The following is a 19,538-nucleotide window of genomic DNA, read 5'->3' on the forward strand; positions in this document are numbered from 1 at the left end:
TAATTCACACTTCATTGCTCTATCTCACTCTTCCATACATCAGGGTCTCTTTCTCCTTGCATCTTTCCAGAGTTCTCTTTCATTCCATCACTTTCATTCATTCAATCCCACACGCTTTACTTGTTCTCTGTCCATCTCACTCTTCCACCTTGTCATTCTCTCTTACAGTCTTCCTTCATTCCATCTCATTCCTGCACCCACTCCCTCAGTCTTGCACAGTCACACATTCCAGCAGGTGCATTCATTAGGTAGCCAGGTGTGAATTAATACATAAATCTACATTGATGTATAAATCTATGCTTTAATATGAACAGTTCTTGTCTCCAGCATAAGGAAGACAGGTGCTATAGACAGTCTGTGATACGCATATAGTAAAAATCACAAATTCGCTACATTGACAGAACACCTTGATAAAAAATATACTGAAATCCTGATGACTTGAAGGGCACACATTTTGATTGTGTTCCTTCCCAGCAAGCGACAGGCACCCACACACAGGGCCAGGGCAGCAGGGCCTCCCACACACCCCTGGCACCCTGAGGCATTGAAAGGAAGCTACCACTTTATACATGGCCTCACTCTTATGCTATCCAATCCTATGAATAATCCTCTTTGCTAATGATGGAATCCGTTTCTTCTTCACAAACTCCCTATGAGGAATTAAAGAGGACTGGATATTTTATGTGTTTTTTTACATATATTAATCACCTTTACAGCATCCAATCCTCTCTGCTAATGCCTGAATCCACTGCTTATTCACAAACTCTATACAGTATTACAGAGAATCAGATATTTGGAATTTGCAGTTTTCATACGTGCATTTCTTCCTTCGAAACGCTTATACTTAAGTGAATGAAAGGAATGAGAGGTGTGTTGCATGAGTGATACACTTTACAAATCATTCATTCATTCGGTCCTCAGTGTAAAATTTATCCTGCACTACGGGAGGTGAGTCTTACAAGTGCTCATTTCGCCGACATGAATGAAGCGCGTTGAAATGTCCTCCAACAACATCCACATCTGAAGCTTACACGTAAATATATATTCAATGGGTATGTATAGCTGTAGTGTGTTTGTCCTACTGGATATTTCACCTCCTGCTACTTGAGAGTACAAAAGTCATGATGTCTTGGTCTAACAATTCAGTTATAAAGAATGAGCAGTTAGCATGGTACCTAGAAACTACAGGAAAACAGACTGGCTCACACACACACACACATACACACACACAATTATCACATTCCAATAAGCAGTAACATTTCTCACTAAACCATTGTCTCTCGTCCTCACACACTCACACCTTCACTCTGTCACTCCCACACTCTCCAGCCAGTCTGCATTCCTCTCTAATTTCTAGCAACACTATTCTATCTACTCTGAGGGAGAAATTGACTAAATATGATAACTCTGCTTCTATTTCATGGCTAACTTGGTAACCTACAGGCTTTTTTTTTTATATATATATATTTATCTATGTGCATATTTACAAAGTTACATGTTGCATCTGAAAATCCGTAAACATACTGAAGGACAATGCAAGGCTGGTGCTTATCGGGGAGTGACAAGGGAAGGGAGGACTACACCAGGAACAGATCACAATGCTGCACACTCAGGGAAAGCTTCAGGTGTCCTCTCCCTGCATCACCTGAATAATGAGTGATTGAAATGCCACAGAGGATGAGCATTTGTGTGTCTAATGGTACAGGAGAGAAATGGGGGAAAAGCAAGGAAAACAGACTAAGAGAAGAAATTAGAAAGAGTATGAGTGTGTGTCTAATGGGGAGAGATAGGGAGATATGAGTAAGAAAATAAGAAAAACAGACTGGAAAGGGAGAAACCAGAGACAGAATGAATGATGTGAGAAATGGGGAAGAAAATAAGAAAAAGAGATTGGAAAGGAAGAAATCAGAAAGACAGAGAGTGAATGATATGAGATGGGGAGTTGTAGGGAAGAAGAACTAGAAAAACAGATTGGAAATGGAGAAATTAGAGAGAGACAGAGTGAATAATATGAGATGGGAAAGAAAACTATGAAGTCTAACTCCACACTGCAGCTGATGAGGAGCAAGACCACAGACAACTTAAAAGCACAAGCAAAAAAAAAAGAAAGAAAAAAAAAATAGCAACCAGGATGTCACAAAAGCTGCGGAAAACAAACTTGCAACTCTTCGCAAAGCATTGAGGAACTTGAGTGTGCCAAAGCCCATGTGGCGCTATGAATAAACAAACGCAACACAATACAGGGGGAGGAAAAAACAGCAAACATACCAGACACTCAACCCAGAAAAACAAGATATGTCAGTAGAATATAAGTTTGTGTATATAGATTTGTGATTACTGTACTAAATGAAACCTTAACTTAATGCAATACTCAATGGGGTGTTTGTCATAAGGCTTGAGAGTATACTGGGGTTACTTAATAGGAAATAATTAAATAACACAGCTTAAAGTCAATGGGCTGTACATGATTCCCTGATTGCAAGCACAGGCATGACATATGTAACCAATAATAATAACAATAACAATAATAATAATGACAGTAGTAGTAATAGTAATAGTAGTCATATTCTCTCATTCTTAACATACCATTACAAATTTTTGAAGAATAAATCAAGAAAAAAACTTAGATTAAAAAAATACATCGGGTTTTTTCCGAGAATGCCTCAATATTGCATTACATGTCGATCACTAGACTGACGCAAGTATTCGATATAAAGGAGGTGAGAATATTACATAAATCATATGCAACAATATTCCTCCCCATTCTTGAGAGCCTCTGACGAATAAAAACTAAAATAAACCATCAGATGAAAAAAAAATGAGAGAGAGAGAGAGAGAGAGAGAGAGAGAGAGAGAGAGAGAGAGAGAGAGAGAGAGAGAGAGAGAGAGAGAGAGAGAGAGAGAGAGAGAGAGAGAGAGAGAGAGAGAGAGAGAGAGAGAGAGAGAGAGAGAGAGAGAGAGAGAGAGAGAGAGAGAGAGAGAGAGAGAGAGAGAGAGAGAGAGAGAGAGAGAGAGAGAGAGAGACAGGGTAACAAACCACCACACACACACAATCCTAGCCCTGCCGAGTCCCTTATCCTGCCATGTTCCCCTTGGCGCGGCACTTAATCATTGTGGCTCGGAGCTGAAACTGCTTCCTGGAGAGGGAACGTACGTGCTTCAAGAAACAGTCCAGGTCAATGACATCTCTGCGCAGGGCCTCCCCTAGGTGGTAGATGGCGTCCTGGGTGGCCTGGTCCTCCGCATAGGCATTTAGGAGTCTGCCAGAGGAGTGATGGTCAGTTAAATCTTCCTGTGTGTGTGTGTGTGTGTGTGTGTGTTGGTGTACAAAAGAAATCTGGTTTGTTTTGGGCTTTCTTTGGATTTGTTTGGAAGTGTGGTGGAGTGTGGTGGAGAAAAGATGTGTTAGTCTTCCTACTTTATTTTTTTCTTTTATGTAAGAGGGGCACTGGCCAAGAAAAAGAGGAAAAAAGAAAGAAATGGGCCAATGAGGTGTCAATCCACAAAGAAAGGTCAAAAAGGATCATCTAAATTTGGAGAATAAGTATCTTAAAACCTCCTTAAAAGAGCTGAAGTTACAAGGAGGAAATACAGAAGCAGGCAAGGACTTCCAGAATTCACCAGAAAAAGGGATGAAAGACTGAGAATACTGGTTGGCTCTTGCATTAGAGTGGCGGACAGAATAGTGGTGAGAGGAAGTAGATCTTGTGCAGTGAGACCATGGGAAGAAAGGAGGCACACAGTTAGAAAGAACAGAAGAGCAGTTAACAGAAAAATAGCAGAAGATAACAAAATATGTGTGTTAGGTTAGATTAATATTTTTGAACCTAGTACAGAGACTGGTTTCTCAGCACACTGGCGAGAATGTGAGGTGACTTACTGCTTATACAAGGGTGCCGTGGTGGTGACTGCCTCGTCCAAGTCCAGGGGTTCCGTGGCAGATGAGAGTCGAGCTATGGCGGACTTCATCTCTGCCTCTCGCTCCCTCAAGATCCTCATGTTCTTGTCAAGCTCAGTCTGTTAGAAAGAAAGAGAGAGAGAGTGTTTAAGTCTCCCAACATGACCCTTCTCTTGCTCTGTCATACACACAATAATTTGGTGCATGTTTACGCTTCTTGCCCACACCTGCCTTATCCTGCCTCAGCCTACCTGTGATAGAGGCAGGGATGAGTGAGAGGGATGGGACAGGTGCAGGAAGGGACAGAGGGACCACAGAACCTCATCAAATGTACATCACTCAACAGAAAGCCTTACTTAACTTCAACTTCAAACGTCCACCTTTACAAACACGACCCATTCCTCACCTCATCCAGTTTATCACTAACTGACCACACACTGGACCACATCACAGATACATAACCACATAGCACACAGCCTCACTCAACAGAAAACTTTGCTTAACTTCAACTCACAATCAAGAGCACACTTCCACCTTTACAAACACAACCCACTCCTCACCTCACAGCAAAGAACCAATTGCCAACTTCACATAAACACCACCACCCTCACCTGCTCCTGATCCAGCTTATTAAGGAGTCCCTCCAGCTTGGTTTTGCCCTCGTTCAGATCCGACTGTTGCTGCCGCAGGACCGACACCTCTGCCTGGCAGCCCCCGTAGCTGTCCCGGAGCTTGGCCCTCACCCGGTCACTCACAGCAGAGATGAGGGAGGCGCGGATGTGCTCCTCGGTGATGGTCCCAGTGCTAGTTGCCGAGGTGGTGCTGCTGGTCTCTGTGGCTGATGTCTGCCGGCACAGGCGAGGTGAGGTACACAGGAATGCAAAGGAATACAAAGGAAAAAACAGACAGAAACAGTGGTGAGGTACAGAGGAATACAAGAGAGAGAACAAATAGCAACAGCCTTACTGGACCTGATGATGCTGTATGATTAAACTACAACAGATTCCTGAGTAAGAGATAGGACAATAATGTTCAGAGAAAGAATATCATGTAGCAAGGAGAAACAGCCACAGGATGTAAAGAAACAGTCATAGAAATAGAAATAGAAAGAAGGGAAAGTTACAAAACACGAGATACACAGCAAACTCTAAAATGAAACCTTGACACATCACTCACATTCAAAAATCACCTTTCTGCTCCTGAAAACTAATACAAAACACAGCACAACACCTGAAAACCACTATTAATCAACCCTTTCATTCCAATAACCAACAATTCACACCACTAAAGGCACTGTACAAGATATTTACAAGTACGTACAGGAAAGAAACGAGAGAATAAAAAAGGGCTTTGAAAGTGTCTAGTCTATATTTAGTTTATACACAGCCATAGAGCAAAAATAAACATCTCGAGAGGTATGCAATTAAAGAAAGAGATGTGCCAAATACCATTCAAAGGGTTAACAGATCACCTGGGCACTCACCTGTGTGGACGGGTTGGAAGTGACAGGTGGGTAGACTGAGTAGGGCATGCCAGCAGTGTATGGGGGCGGGTAGGGCGTGGCCATCTGGGGCATAGTAGGAAGGCCGCCACCACTGCTTGTGGGGGGGTACACTGGGTATGGGGTGCTGGTCGGGGGATACGCAGGGGGCTGTGTTGGGTAGGAGGGGTAGCCAGAGGTAGCAGGGGGCTGTGGGGCTGGGTAGGGAAGGTTAGGCCCCACTCCTGGCATTGGCATATATCCTGGAATTGAAGGAACAGCGTTAACTCAAGTCTGGTTCAAGGGAATTGTATTATCAACTCACTGAATCCAAGAAGACACAAAACTTCTCATCTTTGTCACTGAATGAAGGAAGTGGAAGTGTAATAAGGGTTCTAGATGACATGTCCTCCAGGTCTCTGCTAGTAACACCACTCAACCATAAACACAAACCACCAGGACCTACAGCAGAAGAATTAAGGACACTACAACGCCGCAAAACAAAAGAAAACGCTTTTAATAATCACAAAAGTTGCATGATGTAAAAATTTCATATTCTCAGTGACAAAAATAAATAATACACACCAGGTACTGAAAAATAAATTAATATATCAATTAAAAAAACAAAAAGATAGGTGTACAAAAGAAAAAAAACTCCATAATGATATAAAAAGTTACAGGATATAAAAACTTCACATCCACAATGACAGAAAAAAAAAAAAACAGCAATCAAAATAAAAAAAAAAACATTAATAAAACCAAAAAAAGAAAATATTACATACTCAATGACAAAAGACAACATGATAAGCCACCAAAACAATAAAACAAATCAAACAGAACAAATCCATCAGCAGAAACACAAGAACGGTGTAAAGACTGAGGACTAAGTCATACCTGGCATGTTCCCAGGGAAGGAGGTGGGGTAGGGGGAGGCAGTGGTGGTGTGAGTCTTGGGCTTGGAGTACACCGGAGGCATCTCATTAAACACCATGATCATGATCTGTATGAGGCCCACCAGGTCCGAGGAGTTCTGCAAAGACAAGTACATGAGGAACTACTGTAGATACACACACACACACACACACACACACACACACACACACACACACACACACACACACACACACACACACACCATAACTTAATCTAATGTAACCTAAGACACACAGACCCACCATAACCTAACCTAACCAAAGAGAGAGACACTATAACCTAATCTTAACTACCCTACAAGAGAGAGACACAGACACACCATAACCTAACCTAACCCAAGAGAGAGAGAGAGAGAGAGAGAGAGGGAGAGACAGGCACAAAAAACCTAACCTAATCAAACCAAACCCAACCAAACCAAATCTAATCTAATCTAACCTAGCCCAACCAAACCTAACCTAACCCCACCCAACCAAACCAAACTTGATCTAACCTAATCAAACGTAACCCAACCAAACCAAACCTAACCTAGCCTAACTTAACCTAACCTAGCCAAACAAGCAGAGCACTCACCAGGTTCCACTCATGCAGGTACGGCAGGAACACCTTGCCGTTCTGGTCCACGTGCCGGGAAGCCTTGATGAGCATGTCTGGCGTTGGCTTGACGTACACCATGGGCGGGGAGAAGGGGTGGTTGTCCAGGACCCAGATGCACACGGGAATGTTGTACACCGATCCTAGTGATGGTGGTGATGGCAGCAAATGAGTGTTATGTGCGTTGTGGCTTTACAAATGTTTATTTCACTATCCAGCATCTCTTGTATATATATTTCACAGCTTATATACTATTTTTTTTGGTATGGTACAGATATCAAACCATATTTAGCCATGTTAGTCAATCCATCAGTCAATCGGGTGGTTATAATAGCAATTAGTACAGCAGGCATGTAAGTCACCATTCACAAACAAGACAAATTCCACAAAAATATGGGGGAAAAAAGTACAGGATACGTCAGTACAAGTAATTACTGTTACTTGATGTTAGAGTGACTAGACACAAACAGGACTTGGTAATGTTATCAGTGGCCACAGCAGTCAAAATTGCTCTAAGCCAAGGGAGGGTCAAGGCACACACACACTATGAGGAGTCTGGTAAGTGATGAGTATGAGATGAGACTGCTTCCTCTCAAACACAACTCATGGGCCCCAACTACACCAGGGCCTTTGTGTATGTCAGGGGAGAACAAGAGGTAATGAAGAAAGAACAAGAAATAATCAGGACAGAACAAGAAATAATGGGTTTAAGCTTGATTAAGTTAAATTCAATAGAGATAGGAAGGAAATGGTTCTCAAATAGAGTGGTAGATGAATGGAATGGACTCAATAATCAGGTTGTTAGTGCCAAGTCATTAGGAAGCTTTAAAAGAAGATTAGGATAGAACAAGAAATAAAAGGTTTAAATTTCATAAAAAAGAAAAAAGAGATAAGGAGGAACTGGTTCTCAAACAGTGGAAGATGAATGGGATGGATTCACTAATCAGGTTGTTAGTCATAAGGGAGCTTTAAAAGAAGATTTGACCTATTTATGGATAGGAACAATAGGTGGAAATGTTTAATACAGGGACTGCTATGTGTAGGCCTGATGGCTTCCTGCACCAACCCTTGTGTTCTTATGTGTGTCTGAGAGAGAGAAGTGATCATACTTATCAATATCTGCCAGCCTCCTTACAACACAGCAGCCACAAGCAGGGCATTCCAAGCAGAGGGGAAGGAAGCACCACCACCTGCACTACCTCCTCACCTCATAAACAAACCATTAAGATGAACTGAGAAACGTAAACTGAGATCACTTTTCCAGTGATCCCAAAACTGAACAGAGTGTCACTGCTAATGTGTCTAATTAATCTTTCCACTAGGAAGAAAAGGATCAAGTATTTTACTGCTAAATGAGATAATGGGTTTAATTAATCTTTCCATTTGGTAGAAAATTATCCAGTACTCTATTGCTAAGTGAAATAAAGGGTTAATTACATCTTCCATCACCATCTCTACTGCTAAACAGAAATAGTCATGAACTTGTTGATTTGTACAGAGAGAGAGAGAGAGAGAGAGAGAGAGAGAGAGAGAGAGAGAGAGAGAGAGAGAGAGAGAGAGAGAGAGAGAGAGAGAGAGAGAGAGAGAGAGAGAGAGAGAGAATCCAAGCTTCTTCCATCACCCAGACAAATAACCTTGCTGATGCTACTGCTAAGTGAAATATCTATGCACTAACCATTACATATCGATCTATTCACCGCTAGACAAAATGAACGTGAGGCAGAGAAAAATGTTTATAGCACTCGTATATCACAATTTCACAAACACCGCAAAATACCATTAAAGGAGCAAATGGCATTTCTAGGAGTGAGATTACTGTGCATCCAGCCTTACCCATGAAGACTAAACACAAACCCACATTCTGAAACACTTGGGGTCCTCATTAAGGTTACTTTGCACAGGCCATAGCAACCAGAAAGGCTCTTATTGGCAGGGGTGGGGGGGGGAGGGGTTACTTCACACTAACCGAGCAGATTACTTTTTTAACTACCACTGGGGTTATGGAAACACCCTTGAAAACTCCCAGGAACTTCTGTTAGAGCTGTACTAAGTTCATTCTTTCACTAACCCTTTCACTGCTAATTGCTATATCTTTCCTCAGTCATTAACCACTCTGAGACTTTCCAAACATTGTACAGACCAGAAATTGCAAAATCTATTCTTTTTTTCATCTGGTTCTTTCTTGTTCTTGTTTCCTGCTTTGTACTGGACTTCACATATTGCTGTTTCTTGATTTCACATATTGTTAGAGGAGAAAATTGTTGCTAATCTTCTACAAACCCTTCCAAACATTGTACAGACTAGAAACTGCATAACCTATTATTTTTTTTATTCCCTTCTCTCTTGTGTGTGCTTATAAAGATTTTATATATTGTTATTAGTGTTGTGAATTGTTGCTTATCTTCTTCCACAACCACTTCCAAACATTGTATAAACTAGAAACTGCAAAACTTATTATTTTTCATTCCCTTCTCTCTTGTGTGTGCTTATAAAGATTTCATTCATTGTTATTAGTGCTGTGAATTGTTGCTTATCACAGTGAAAGAGTTAAAAATGTGAGTAAGATGCCAAAATGTTTAAAAATATAATCTCTTGACAAGTTTGAGAGTTGACAAGCTAAGACACCAAAATATTAAAGAATATGTGACCTCTTGACAAGTTAGGATGCCAAAATGTTTGAGAATGTGACCTTGACAAGTTACAGATACAGGGAGTGCCATGTGCTACTGGAGGAGGTGTGAACTGTGGGGTGTGACGCACTCAAGGGACAGACACTGGCTGGGGCGCCCTCAGAGTGTCATAGGGTAAGGGGAGGTGATGAAGGGACAACACAACTAATTCTGATCTTGAATATAATCATTTGTACATTTTCTGTGACCACAAACAGGCATCACTTAGGTATTTTTAAGGTTTATATTGCATTTGTCAATATTCTTGTCGTCATTTACAAGAAACTGACCAAGAATGAAGGAAATTAATAAGAAGTGCTGGTATAGAAAAACACAGATTGCACTTAAGGTTCAGTTTAGGTACACTAGTCATGTGGTGCTTAGCATTATATACACCCCACAATTAGCTACTTGAAATACCTTTAGAGACTATCAGCAAAAAAAAATAATTAGGAAAACATGACTTATCAGAATAATTACCTAGAAATAAGTCTGAAATATGTGGCTATTCTATACAAAATTAGTCACAGGTAACAGTATTTGTGCATGCAACTGTCTAGCTCTAGGATCTGCAAAAATATTCACTGAAATATTTGCAAAAATTTGTCACCATCTCCATGTTTGGCACAAGGTAAGGAAAACTCCACCACTAGTAAACAGGGAGGGAAAATAGAAAAAAAAAAAAAAAAGGGAGGGAGGGAAAGATAGGATGCACAGCTCTCACTTTATCACCTTTTCCTCATGATATTTAACAGCAGTAATAGAAACTATTCCCTGGGGCAGCACAGGTGTTCTGCAGCACCACACACTGACCATAACATCAAAACAATAATAAAAGGTGGTCACTACAGGCAGGAACTCTACTCCTCATGCAGGGACACCAGTTAGCCCTTACTGAAGCCACTACAGCTGATTGACTGCAATGCCCTGCCTCTGAAGGACACTACAAGGAGTGGCAGGGGGAGGGGGATTCTATCAACACATGCAGGGTATGGATAAGACAAGCAGTGTTGCCAAGCCATCAGTGAGCACGCAGCAGGGGAGGGATGGAGGGGCAAGGCAGTGAAAGGGCAGTGAAAAGTGAGGCAGCCATGCACCAACACTTCACTTTATCATCAGAGGTGGGGGAATGGATGGATGGGTGGGTGGATGGATGGATGGAGGGAGCGAGGGGGAAGCTGCAGCTATTATGGATCAATCCGCGGGAGGGAAAAGTGAATATTTTGACTGCTCTCAGAACCACTATGAGTATAACTAGTAGTAAGTCAAGGCATTATTTGTGGAGGACTGCTTATATGGCTTTGAGATCTGGCCTTCCACTCTGCTTGCCTCTGTTAGGTAGTAAGTGGCCACACCCCACACCGTACCTTTATATATAACGGGTATTGTGCCTTCAAGACACAGTAAGTAGCGTGAAGTGCCACTGCGGAATACTTGCAAAGAGAAAAGAAAAATACAGTGAGGGATGAGTCTGGCAATGTCAAGACACACAATGATTGGTCCAGTGAAGGGAGAATGCTGGGAATGCTCGCCACCTCAACCACCCCAGATGCTGTTAATGGTCAGCTCTAGTCCTTACACGTCCTTACTCGTCTTGATTCACAACAACAACCACCAACATTCTAAGCATTCTCATGTCTTCTTGAACATCACCACAGCAGAGGGCACTGAATGCTTTCACAATAAATATAAACACTACTTTACTTCCAGTGCATCAGGATTTGCACAATGAAGACTGAAAAGAGTTAAAAAAAAGTCAAAACAAACATCCAGAGCCTCACAGCCACGGCTATACCAAACATCACTGAAAGCAGCAAAGTACAGATGCCTCATCCTCAAGGCACGCCAGCAGGGGCACGTGGCGTCCACACTTTGCTGCCTCCATGGATGGGGTCAATAATCTAGCAGCATGTAACAGGCAGTCCCCAGGAAGGCCGGAGTGTGTGCAGGGAGACAGGACCAGTCACTGTCTAACATACAGCTACTGCAACCCTGGCATGTGAATGGGAAGCAAGTGTCTGTCCTGCCAGTGACACACTCAGGCCCCGGAGCACCCCGCCCGGCCCGGCACCGCTCACCTTTGAAGCGCACTGGGATCGTGCCAGCAAGGTTCAACAACTCTCGCTCGATGCCATCATTAAAAACTAAAAATAGAGGTAAAAGTACGTGATCCTCTGGAGGGCAATGGGGTTAAAATGGTGGCAGATTACTGAGGGAAGAAGTGCTACCGGTGGTCTGTGGGACTGATCTGTCATGCTGAAATAAATCTCTAGTAATTATGATCAAATGAGTTTGTTAAGTAGTACACCTTTAGGAAGTACCTGAAACAGCAGTGAGGTATAATGTTAGACACAAACACTCCATGTGGTATGACACCTGCTCTGAGTCACACATGTCTAGCACAGGCAAATCATGAGTTACAAATGAGTCATGTTCTTTATAAAATTCAAAGCCTAAATATGAAAAAAAAAATATATGGATCACAAATAACAATAGATATCAAAAATTCTAATTTGGTGCATTTATAATATTTCTATGTGATTTCTTTTTTTTAGATTTTCATACATAGATGCGTCCATTGATAAAAAAAAAAAAGAAAGATGTACCAGTTTTCACTCCTCAGAGACAGAGAAGGAAGACTCACCAAATTTCTCCAGCTTGGGAACAAGGCCACGGTAGTTGTGCAGTGCCGTCATCACGTCCATCTTGGTCTTGTCAGCATTCTGGTACTGAAACGAGGAGCACTCGGGTTACCGCCACACCACAGAACTGGCTATCAGGTATAAGGGTGTGAAATTATAGATGTTTAAGAATCTACCTGTTGGAGATGGACTCAAAAAGTTTAGAGGCAAGAAATCAAAGCAATGTGGCAGTAGTTTGAGGGATTAGAGCAGTCACCCTTTTTAGGAACAGGCTGAATGTAGGCAAACTCCCAGCAAGAAGGAAAGGTAGATGTTGATAGAGTTGGAAGACTTTGTAAAATTAAATAAAATGGTGTAATTAGTAAAATAAGAATATGAACGTCAAAGTAGGTCATTTTTGACATCCTTAATATATTTTCTCTTTACTATATTCCTGCTTACACAAACACACACACACACACATCACAAACACCAAACATCCTAAACTTACATTCAACACATACACACGCCCACCTACCAATACTATGTAATTACAGCACACAACTGACCTCCCACACCTGACACAAGGCACGCAGGAGGTCATGGTCGGTCAAAAACCCACCAAAAGCCAGCGGGACAGAAGGTACACACAAAAACAACAACAGCACAAACAATCACACAATGTCAACAAATCAGACAGTCTATCTCCTCCCTGCCCAAACAATGACCCGCACCTTTTCTCAATTTTCTCAGTTATTTCACGTACTTCAGGGATGCCATTTGGACACGAGGTGGGGGATACATACCCTGTTGGCCACCGCCTGCGAGACAACCTGCTCGTGGGCCTGGAGAGACATTGTGGATGAAAAGAGTCTCTCGCCTGCCTCTCCTTCCTATCCTGTTGTTCTTGTGAGGGACAGGATTGGGCTACTTTGGGCTGGATTTGGCTGCGAGTGGACTGATGAATAATGAAGTAAAATAAATGAAACTGAGGATATTCATATTCATTATACGTATTAATGTTTTTCTTTTTTGGCATTTTAAAGCAATAATAAAGGAGCAAGATAAGTTATAGATAAGTGTACGGCTAGGCTGCGCTATATTTTGTTCGATCTGACTGTGAGTGACTTGATAAGTGAATAAATGAATAAAAGGAGGTTATCCTTGCTTACCATAACTATTGATATTTATTCTAGTAAGATAATAAGACGAGAAGGGCGAAAACAAGAATAGGAAATGTGTAGCGCTAGTTTGGGCGACTTTGGGCGGAATAATACGCGAGTGATTTGACAGATGAATTAATAAAAAAAAAAAAAATGTTATCCATAGTCACTCATGCTTATTTTAGTAGATAATAGGACAGTAAAAAGGTAAATAAGACTCTATGAAAGCAGAGAACTTATTTGAGTTACTTTGGCCGTGATCTGACCTAGGGCGGCATGAGAGATAACTGAATACAAAAAAAGGTGCTATCTTTATTTTTTTTTGGGGGGAAGAACAATGCAATACAAAAGAGGGAAGTAAGACTGGAACAAAGTAATAAGACTAGACTATCTATATGTCTATCTATCTATCTATCCATATTGTGAGAGATATGAAATGGCAAATATTTCTCTATTACATCTTATTCTATTTCATAATGAAAGGTCCACCGCCACAGTTGAATCCGGTGCGCTTTCTCGAGGTCAATGCATAATATTTCCTTCCAAAGAGGCTATTCATGCTTTAAAAGAACCGAAAGGAAAAAAAGAAAGCGCTCAGTCAGCCACTATTACGAAAACATGAGTAATAACTAGAGATTGGGCGGGATTGGGCGGGATTGTCAGGCGGCTCATATGATTCTCGTGGATGTTTCCGTATTATGTTGTGTCATAAAATTTGGACACTTTTGTAATAAATATATATAATGAACACATTAAAAATCTTCAACATTCATATATGATATTAATGTTAGTTTTTCATGCATGCGTTAGCATAGTGTGCTCTGTATATTTAAGACTGTATCAGAATTTCTATATTTTATAATACGTAGATAAGGTTAATCCCACTTAAATTCCAAGAAATTATGAAGTTTCATAAAGCAAATTAGACAAAAGAACACGTCTCTTTTCAAATCAAGTAATACCTTACAATTTTACACAGGTTTATCAAACAAGAGAGTGAAGATTGCTTTGGGATAATGATATTCTAATGCACATTTCTCTCACTCGCTATAATGCTTAATACACATATGAAATTCCAAAAAATCATCGAAACTCATCTATAAATAAGACAAAACATATATTTCATATGCAAATACCTTACAATATTATGAGAGACAAAGCGGATTGTATTGAGATCCTCTAATATATAAATTTAACTTATGCAGGATATTCATCTGCAATCACCTTTACAATCCAATTACAACATTGATGATACCCCACAAGCACATTTCTTAGGCAAATACCTTACAAATATATTCGTTAATCAAATAATACTGAATGATCGTCTGTCTTGAGGTCATTCACTTCCGCAGGATGATCATTCACCTGCAGGCACCTTGACAATACACCTACAACACATGATTACCCATATAACACACTTCCTATGATTTCAATTCCTTCAAGAGGGAAATTTCAAGACACTTATCTTCAAAATTTTATTACCGCTTTGTATTCTATTCGGGGACTCCTGTGGATCTTTTATTTATTTATTTATTTTATTATTATTGGATTTTTGTTGCCCATAAAATAATAATGATAATAATAATAATAACAATTAGCACGCCCCGTTATAGTAATACAGATACAAAAGCTCTCCAGAATCCCGGTCACCATGGCAACTCAGCACAACACACATCGCAACCACGCTTCTCACTCGCTCACTCATTTATTCGCTTTCCTCCCTCATTTAAGACCTGTCAAGCAGCAAAATAGGGAGATTACTTCATTTAACTGCCTCCCTGACTCATTACAACACACAGACAGTCCTCAGTAATGTAAATTATCAAGTTTTTCTGAAGTTTTACATGGAGAAAGTTCAAAGTTTTAGCTCATAAACTTTTCCTTAGTTTTACACCTCATTTAAAACCTGTCAGAAAGCAAAATAAACAGTTTTCATTAACTATCTGCCTGACTCGATAGAACACGCATATTTACACAGATATCTTAAATAAGGCAAAATATTATTTTTTTTTTCTTTTCAAATTTCTCAGCATCTAAACTTCCTTAATGAACCTCAACAGAAAACCACAAAACTGAACTAAGACCCTAGGCTACAGAAACTAAAGCTCCTATATACAAGATGTCCCCTTCAGGAGGCGCCACAAACCCCTCGGGAGTTGAGTTCCCTTCACAGCGGCGGGAGCGAATAGACTGGCACAAACTAGCCTCTATTGACTTCCGTGACCTGACCTCGGGATGTCCTATAGAGATCCTGCAGGAAAATTTGACCCAGGTTGCTTTCTGTGACGCCGAGACAGAGTTTGACCTGGGGACAGTGGCAGGACAGAAGAACCTTTTGAAAATGTTCCGCCTGTCCCAGCTCACGGTCCAGTACTTGTTTATGTCACAGGACTTTATGGAGACGCAGCTGAAAGAGGCACAGGAGGAGGCCCAGCAGGTCTCCGAGAAGTATCAGCAGGTATGAGGTCTTTTGCTGGTCTGGTGTCTTGTTCTTTTGTTCTCGTGTTCTTTTTTATTTTAAATTTTTTTTTTTTGGGGGGGATTGTCTTTCTAAGTTTTTTTTTTTTTGGTTTGGTTTTCTTTACTTTATTTTTCTTATATTATTTTTTCCTTTTCTCTTCCTCTCTTATTGCTTTTATTTCTCTTCATTTTTTTCATATTTTCTTTTTGTTCCCTTCCATGACTTTTTTCTCATTTACAGTCTTCTCTTCTCCAGTCTCTTTATTTTTCTTTCCTTCCATAAACTCCATCACTGTCTTTTTTTAGTTCCTTACATTCTTTCAATAAGTCTTTATCTTTTTATTCCCTTTCACATCCATTCACTCCAGTCTTTTTTCCTCACCATACAATCCTTCCATCAGTCCTCTTATTCTCTTTACCCCTTCATTCCTTTCTTCCCTCACATTTCTCCAGTCAGTCCTCTTAGCTTCCTTCCCCTCCATTCACTCCTCCTGGCACTCATTCCCTCACTCTCTTCTGCAGGTAAAGACTAAGTTACTACAGCAGGTGGAAGAGGCCAAGAAGATGAAGGTGACCAACAAAAACATGCGTGAGACAGTCAAGCAAATCAACTCCTTTGCAATCGCCAATGGGATATTTCAAGCCGTCAAGTGTCCGCAGTGCCCAAAGACCTTCCGCAGTAGTGATTTTCTTCAGTCGCACCTCTGGCGGAAGCACCCAAACCAGGCAGCTTCATTGACCCTTCCGCAGGCTGCCCCTAATGTCATCCCGTCCCCTATCAGCCCAGCACATGTCACCCTAGTCCCTTCCTCAGCTACTAATCATACTATACAGGGTCCTATGCAGGGTCCTATACAGGGTCCAAGTGCTGGTGTGGAGGTTAAGACACAGGAGGCTGCAACCAGCGCCCCCTTGCCTCCTTCTCAAGCCTCCAAAGTGAATGATGTGGACTCCTACAGGCTGAACGAGATTGAGAGGAAGTGTGACACGATGGGTGACAACTTGCTGCGTCTGTTTAGGGAATTAGAGGAGCAGAAAAGGATCCTAGAGGCAGACCACAGCAAGAAGCAGGAGGAGGTGAAGAAAGCCTGGGAGGAGAAGAAGAATATGGAGGAATATTACAAGGCACAGCTGGACAAGTTGAGCAGACAGATATCAAAGCTGCAGAGTACAAGTGTGGCCCATGTCTCACCCCAGCCGGCCAATGAGGAGATCCGGGAGCTGGTGAGGCGGCAGGAGGAGGAGGTGAGGCGGCTGCAGGAGCAGATTGAGTCTCATGCTGCTGAGAACAGGGTGGAGGAAATCAGGGGGCTTGAGGATGTTGATGGACTGTCCGAGGAACTTCAAGAACTCAGAAGCCAACTTCGCCACCAGGAGAAGCAGCACAAAAAGTCAATGAAGGAAATGCAGGAGTCCCTTCAGAAGAGCTACGAGAAGGCCCTCAACGCAGAGAAGGAAAAACTCCGGGACATGATGAAAGACATGGCCCTGGGGGAGACACCAACGGCAGTCATCCCACACAAGCCTCCACCATCTCCTAAAACAAAGCCCCAAAAACCACCCACACCAAACTTAGCCACAAGACCCTCTGCAATACCTCAGATGGAGTCCTTGCCCTCTGCCTCTCCACCACAGGAGTCCACAAGGGAGGGGAGAGGCACAGCACAGCCACAGCACAGACCCACAGCCCTGCGGCCTCACCACATGGATGCCGAGGACACGGAGAGTGAGTCTGAATCTAGGAGTGAGACGGACACTTCTTACTGGAACCAGAATGAGCTGAAGGTGAAGCCTCTGCAGACCACCAGTGTAGGGGTGGACAGGGACAAGGCAGACAGGACGGGCAAGACAAACACCAGTAGCCACAACAAAGAATCCTCCAGTGAGTCATCAATGGAGTCAGTGGAGGAAGGGGAGAGTCAGACAGAGAGTGAGGCATCCTCAGAGTCTCTCCACCTGGAAGCGTTACTGAAGGACAACCCAAAGCTCTGGGGACAGATGAAGGACGCCACCTCAGATGTCCTTGCGTCCCGCCTGGCATCCCTGGGTGTTGACCCTTCCTCCAGGGGCATCAAGACTGACACCCTGACTGCCTGCCTCTCCCAGCTGAGGAAGGACAGGAGGAACCTTGAGAGGAAACACGAAAACTTCCATGACCTGAGGAAGCGACTGGAGAATGAGGTGAGGATGAAGGTTGATGACAAGATAGATGATGCTGACACTGATGACACACCAGATGAGCAGCCCTCCAGGTCAGCCAGCACTGCCAAGAGGTCTGGGGTGCTGACACGGATGGTGAGGAACATGCAGTCCAAGGTGAAGGAGCGCTCCAAGGCCCTCTCGTCATCAGTGTCCAAAACAGGGACATCTGTGCGGTCTGGAGTGCGGGACATCTTCCAGGCAGGCGGCAGGAACAGTGACAGCGTGCAGGCGATACCAGGCAGCCATGGGAAGGCTGAGGATGTGACAGGACAGGGAAGCTCAGAAGAGGAGAGCTCAGTGGAATCTGAGGGTGACTCCAGCAGTGCAAGAATCGAGGTGCATCATGAAACTCTCAAATCAGTGAAGAGAAACCTTTTCCCGGGACCCAGCACAGCATCGGGCTCCAGCACACGTCCCAGCCACTCCTTAGGGTACTTTGACAATAAGACCTATGGGGAGGAGGACGAGGGCAGTAGCACGGGGTGGGAATCAGAGCCAGAGTATGAGAACATGAAGGAGGAACCACCCAAGAGAAGCGACAGCCTGCGTCTCTCACTGGACTCTGCCGACCTGCACAGCACCCCACAGGACATCTGGCAACCTGTCAAGGAGCCACAGCCTATCAAGGTCAAGCGGCCAACTGGGGAGAAGGTCAGCGATCTCACCCGCACCATCGAGCAGCAGCTAAGTGGCCGGAGGAAGTCAAAGCTGGCAGGGGCAGTCGACATCACCAAAAGCTTTGAGGTGTCTTCTGGCAGTGCTGTGGGGAGACCTGGCACTTCAGGCTCCCCCATGAGTGCCACCAGGAGGGCCAGCACCCCACACGACTCCACACTCAGCCAACACGATCTTCAAAGCGCCAGTGAGTCTTCCAACACTATCGGCACTAGTATGTGGGGGTCAAATGAAGTCATAGCTAAAGGTTCAGGCAAGGTCAAGCAGGCCCGGCCCTCCACCAGTAAGGTCACAGTACATTCCTGGGACTCAGATGAGGACCTGGACATTAGTGACCTAGAATAACCTGGAATAACCTGCTATGACTTGGATTGACCTGTAGAATAACTTGAATAACTTGAAGAATAACTTGAAATGAACTAAAATTACCTAGGACGAGCTGCAGTGACCTGAAATTACCTGGAATGTACTGGAATACACTGGAATTATTTGGAGTGACCTAGAATGACCAGGTTAAAGTTAAGTTTCTGTGCTCTAGATTCTTAAGTTAGTGTTCTAGATTTTTTTTACTATATCTTCCCAAAAATATAGTCAAGCAAGATATTACTAATGGTAAACATAAGAGTGAAGGGGAATGGTAATTAATGAATGGGTTGTCACTTCCACATTATTACCTATTCATTACTTCCAAAATTGTACTCAAAGTTTATTGTATATCTGGTAATGAAGAAGTGTCGTGGGTTTTGACTGATGTATGTACTGTACTGCGTGCCTTGTATTTTGTACCGATGATTTGTTAGTTTTATTTATCTATTTATTTATTTATTCATTCATTCAAAACTTCTT

The 19,538-nt window shown here is 42.5% G+C and overlaps 2 protein-coding genes across 4 annotated transcripts; one reads left to right on the top strand and one right to left on the bottom strand.

Moving 5' to 3' along the window:
* Positions 1 to 277: 277 nt before the first annotated feature.
* On the bottom strand, positions 278 to 13,152 carry LOC135092016 (tumor susceptibility gene 101 protein-like). 3 transcript variants are annotated; one of them, XM_063990130.1, is made up of 9 exons: positions 12,999 to 13,152; positions 12,216 to 12,300; positions 10,939 to 11,004; positions 6,882 to 7,045; positions 6,273 to 6,408; positions 5,382 to 5,641; positions 4,510 to 4,743; positions 3,881 to 4,017; positions 278 to 3,260 (listed from the first exon to the last, which is right to left on the bottom strand). In XM_063990130.1, exons 1-9 carry the CDS (start codon positions 13,047 to 13,049, stop codon positions 3,074 to 3,076), a joined length of 1,320 nt encoding a protein of 439 aa, XP_063846200.1. In that variant the 5' UTR covers positions 13,050 to 13,152; the 3' UTR covers positions 278 to 3,073. The 3 variants fall into 3 exon arrangements, with proteins under 3 accessions (XP_063846200.1, XP_063846199.1, XP_063846202.1); XM_063990129.1 differs by lacking the exon at positions 10,939 to 11,004 and adding an exon at positions 11,650 to 11,715; XM_063990132.1 differs by lacking the exon at positions 10,939 to 11,004.
* Positions 13,153 to 14,992: 1,840 nt separating this feature from the next.
* On the top strand, positions 14,993 to 19,538 carry LOC135092017 (cilium assembly protein DZIP1-like). The gene is made up of 3 exons (XM_063990133.1): positions 14,993 to 15,169; positions 15,416 to 15,813; positions 16,338 to 19,538. Exons 2-3 carry the CDS (start codon positions 15,475 to 15,477, stop codon positions 19,035 to 19,037), a joined length of 3,039 nt encoding a protein of 1,012 aa, XP_063846203.1. The 5' UTR covers positions 14,993 to 15,169; positions 15,416 to 15,474; the 3' UTR covers positions 19,038 to 19,538.

This window comes from Scylla paramamosain, chromosome 39 (genome assembly GCF_035594125.1).
Source record: "Scylla paramamosain isolate STU-SP2022 chromosome 39, ASM3559412v1, whole genome shotgun sequence".
Classification (NCBI taxonomy): Eukaryota; Metazoa; Arthropoda; class Malacostraca; order Decapoda; family Portunidae; genus Scylla; species Scylla paramamosain.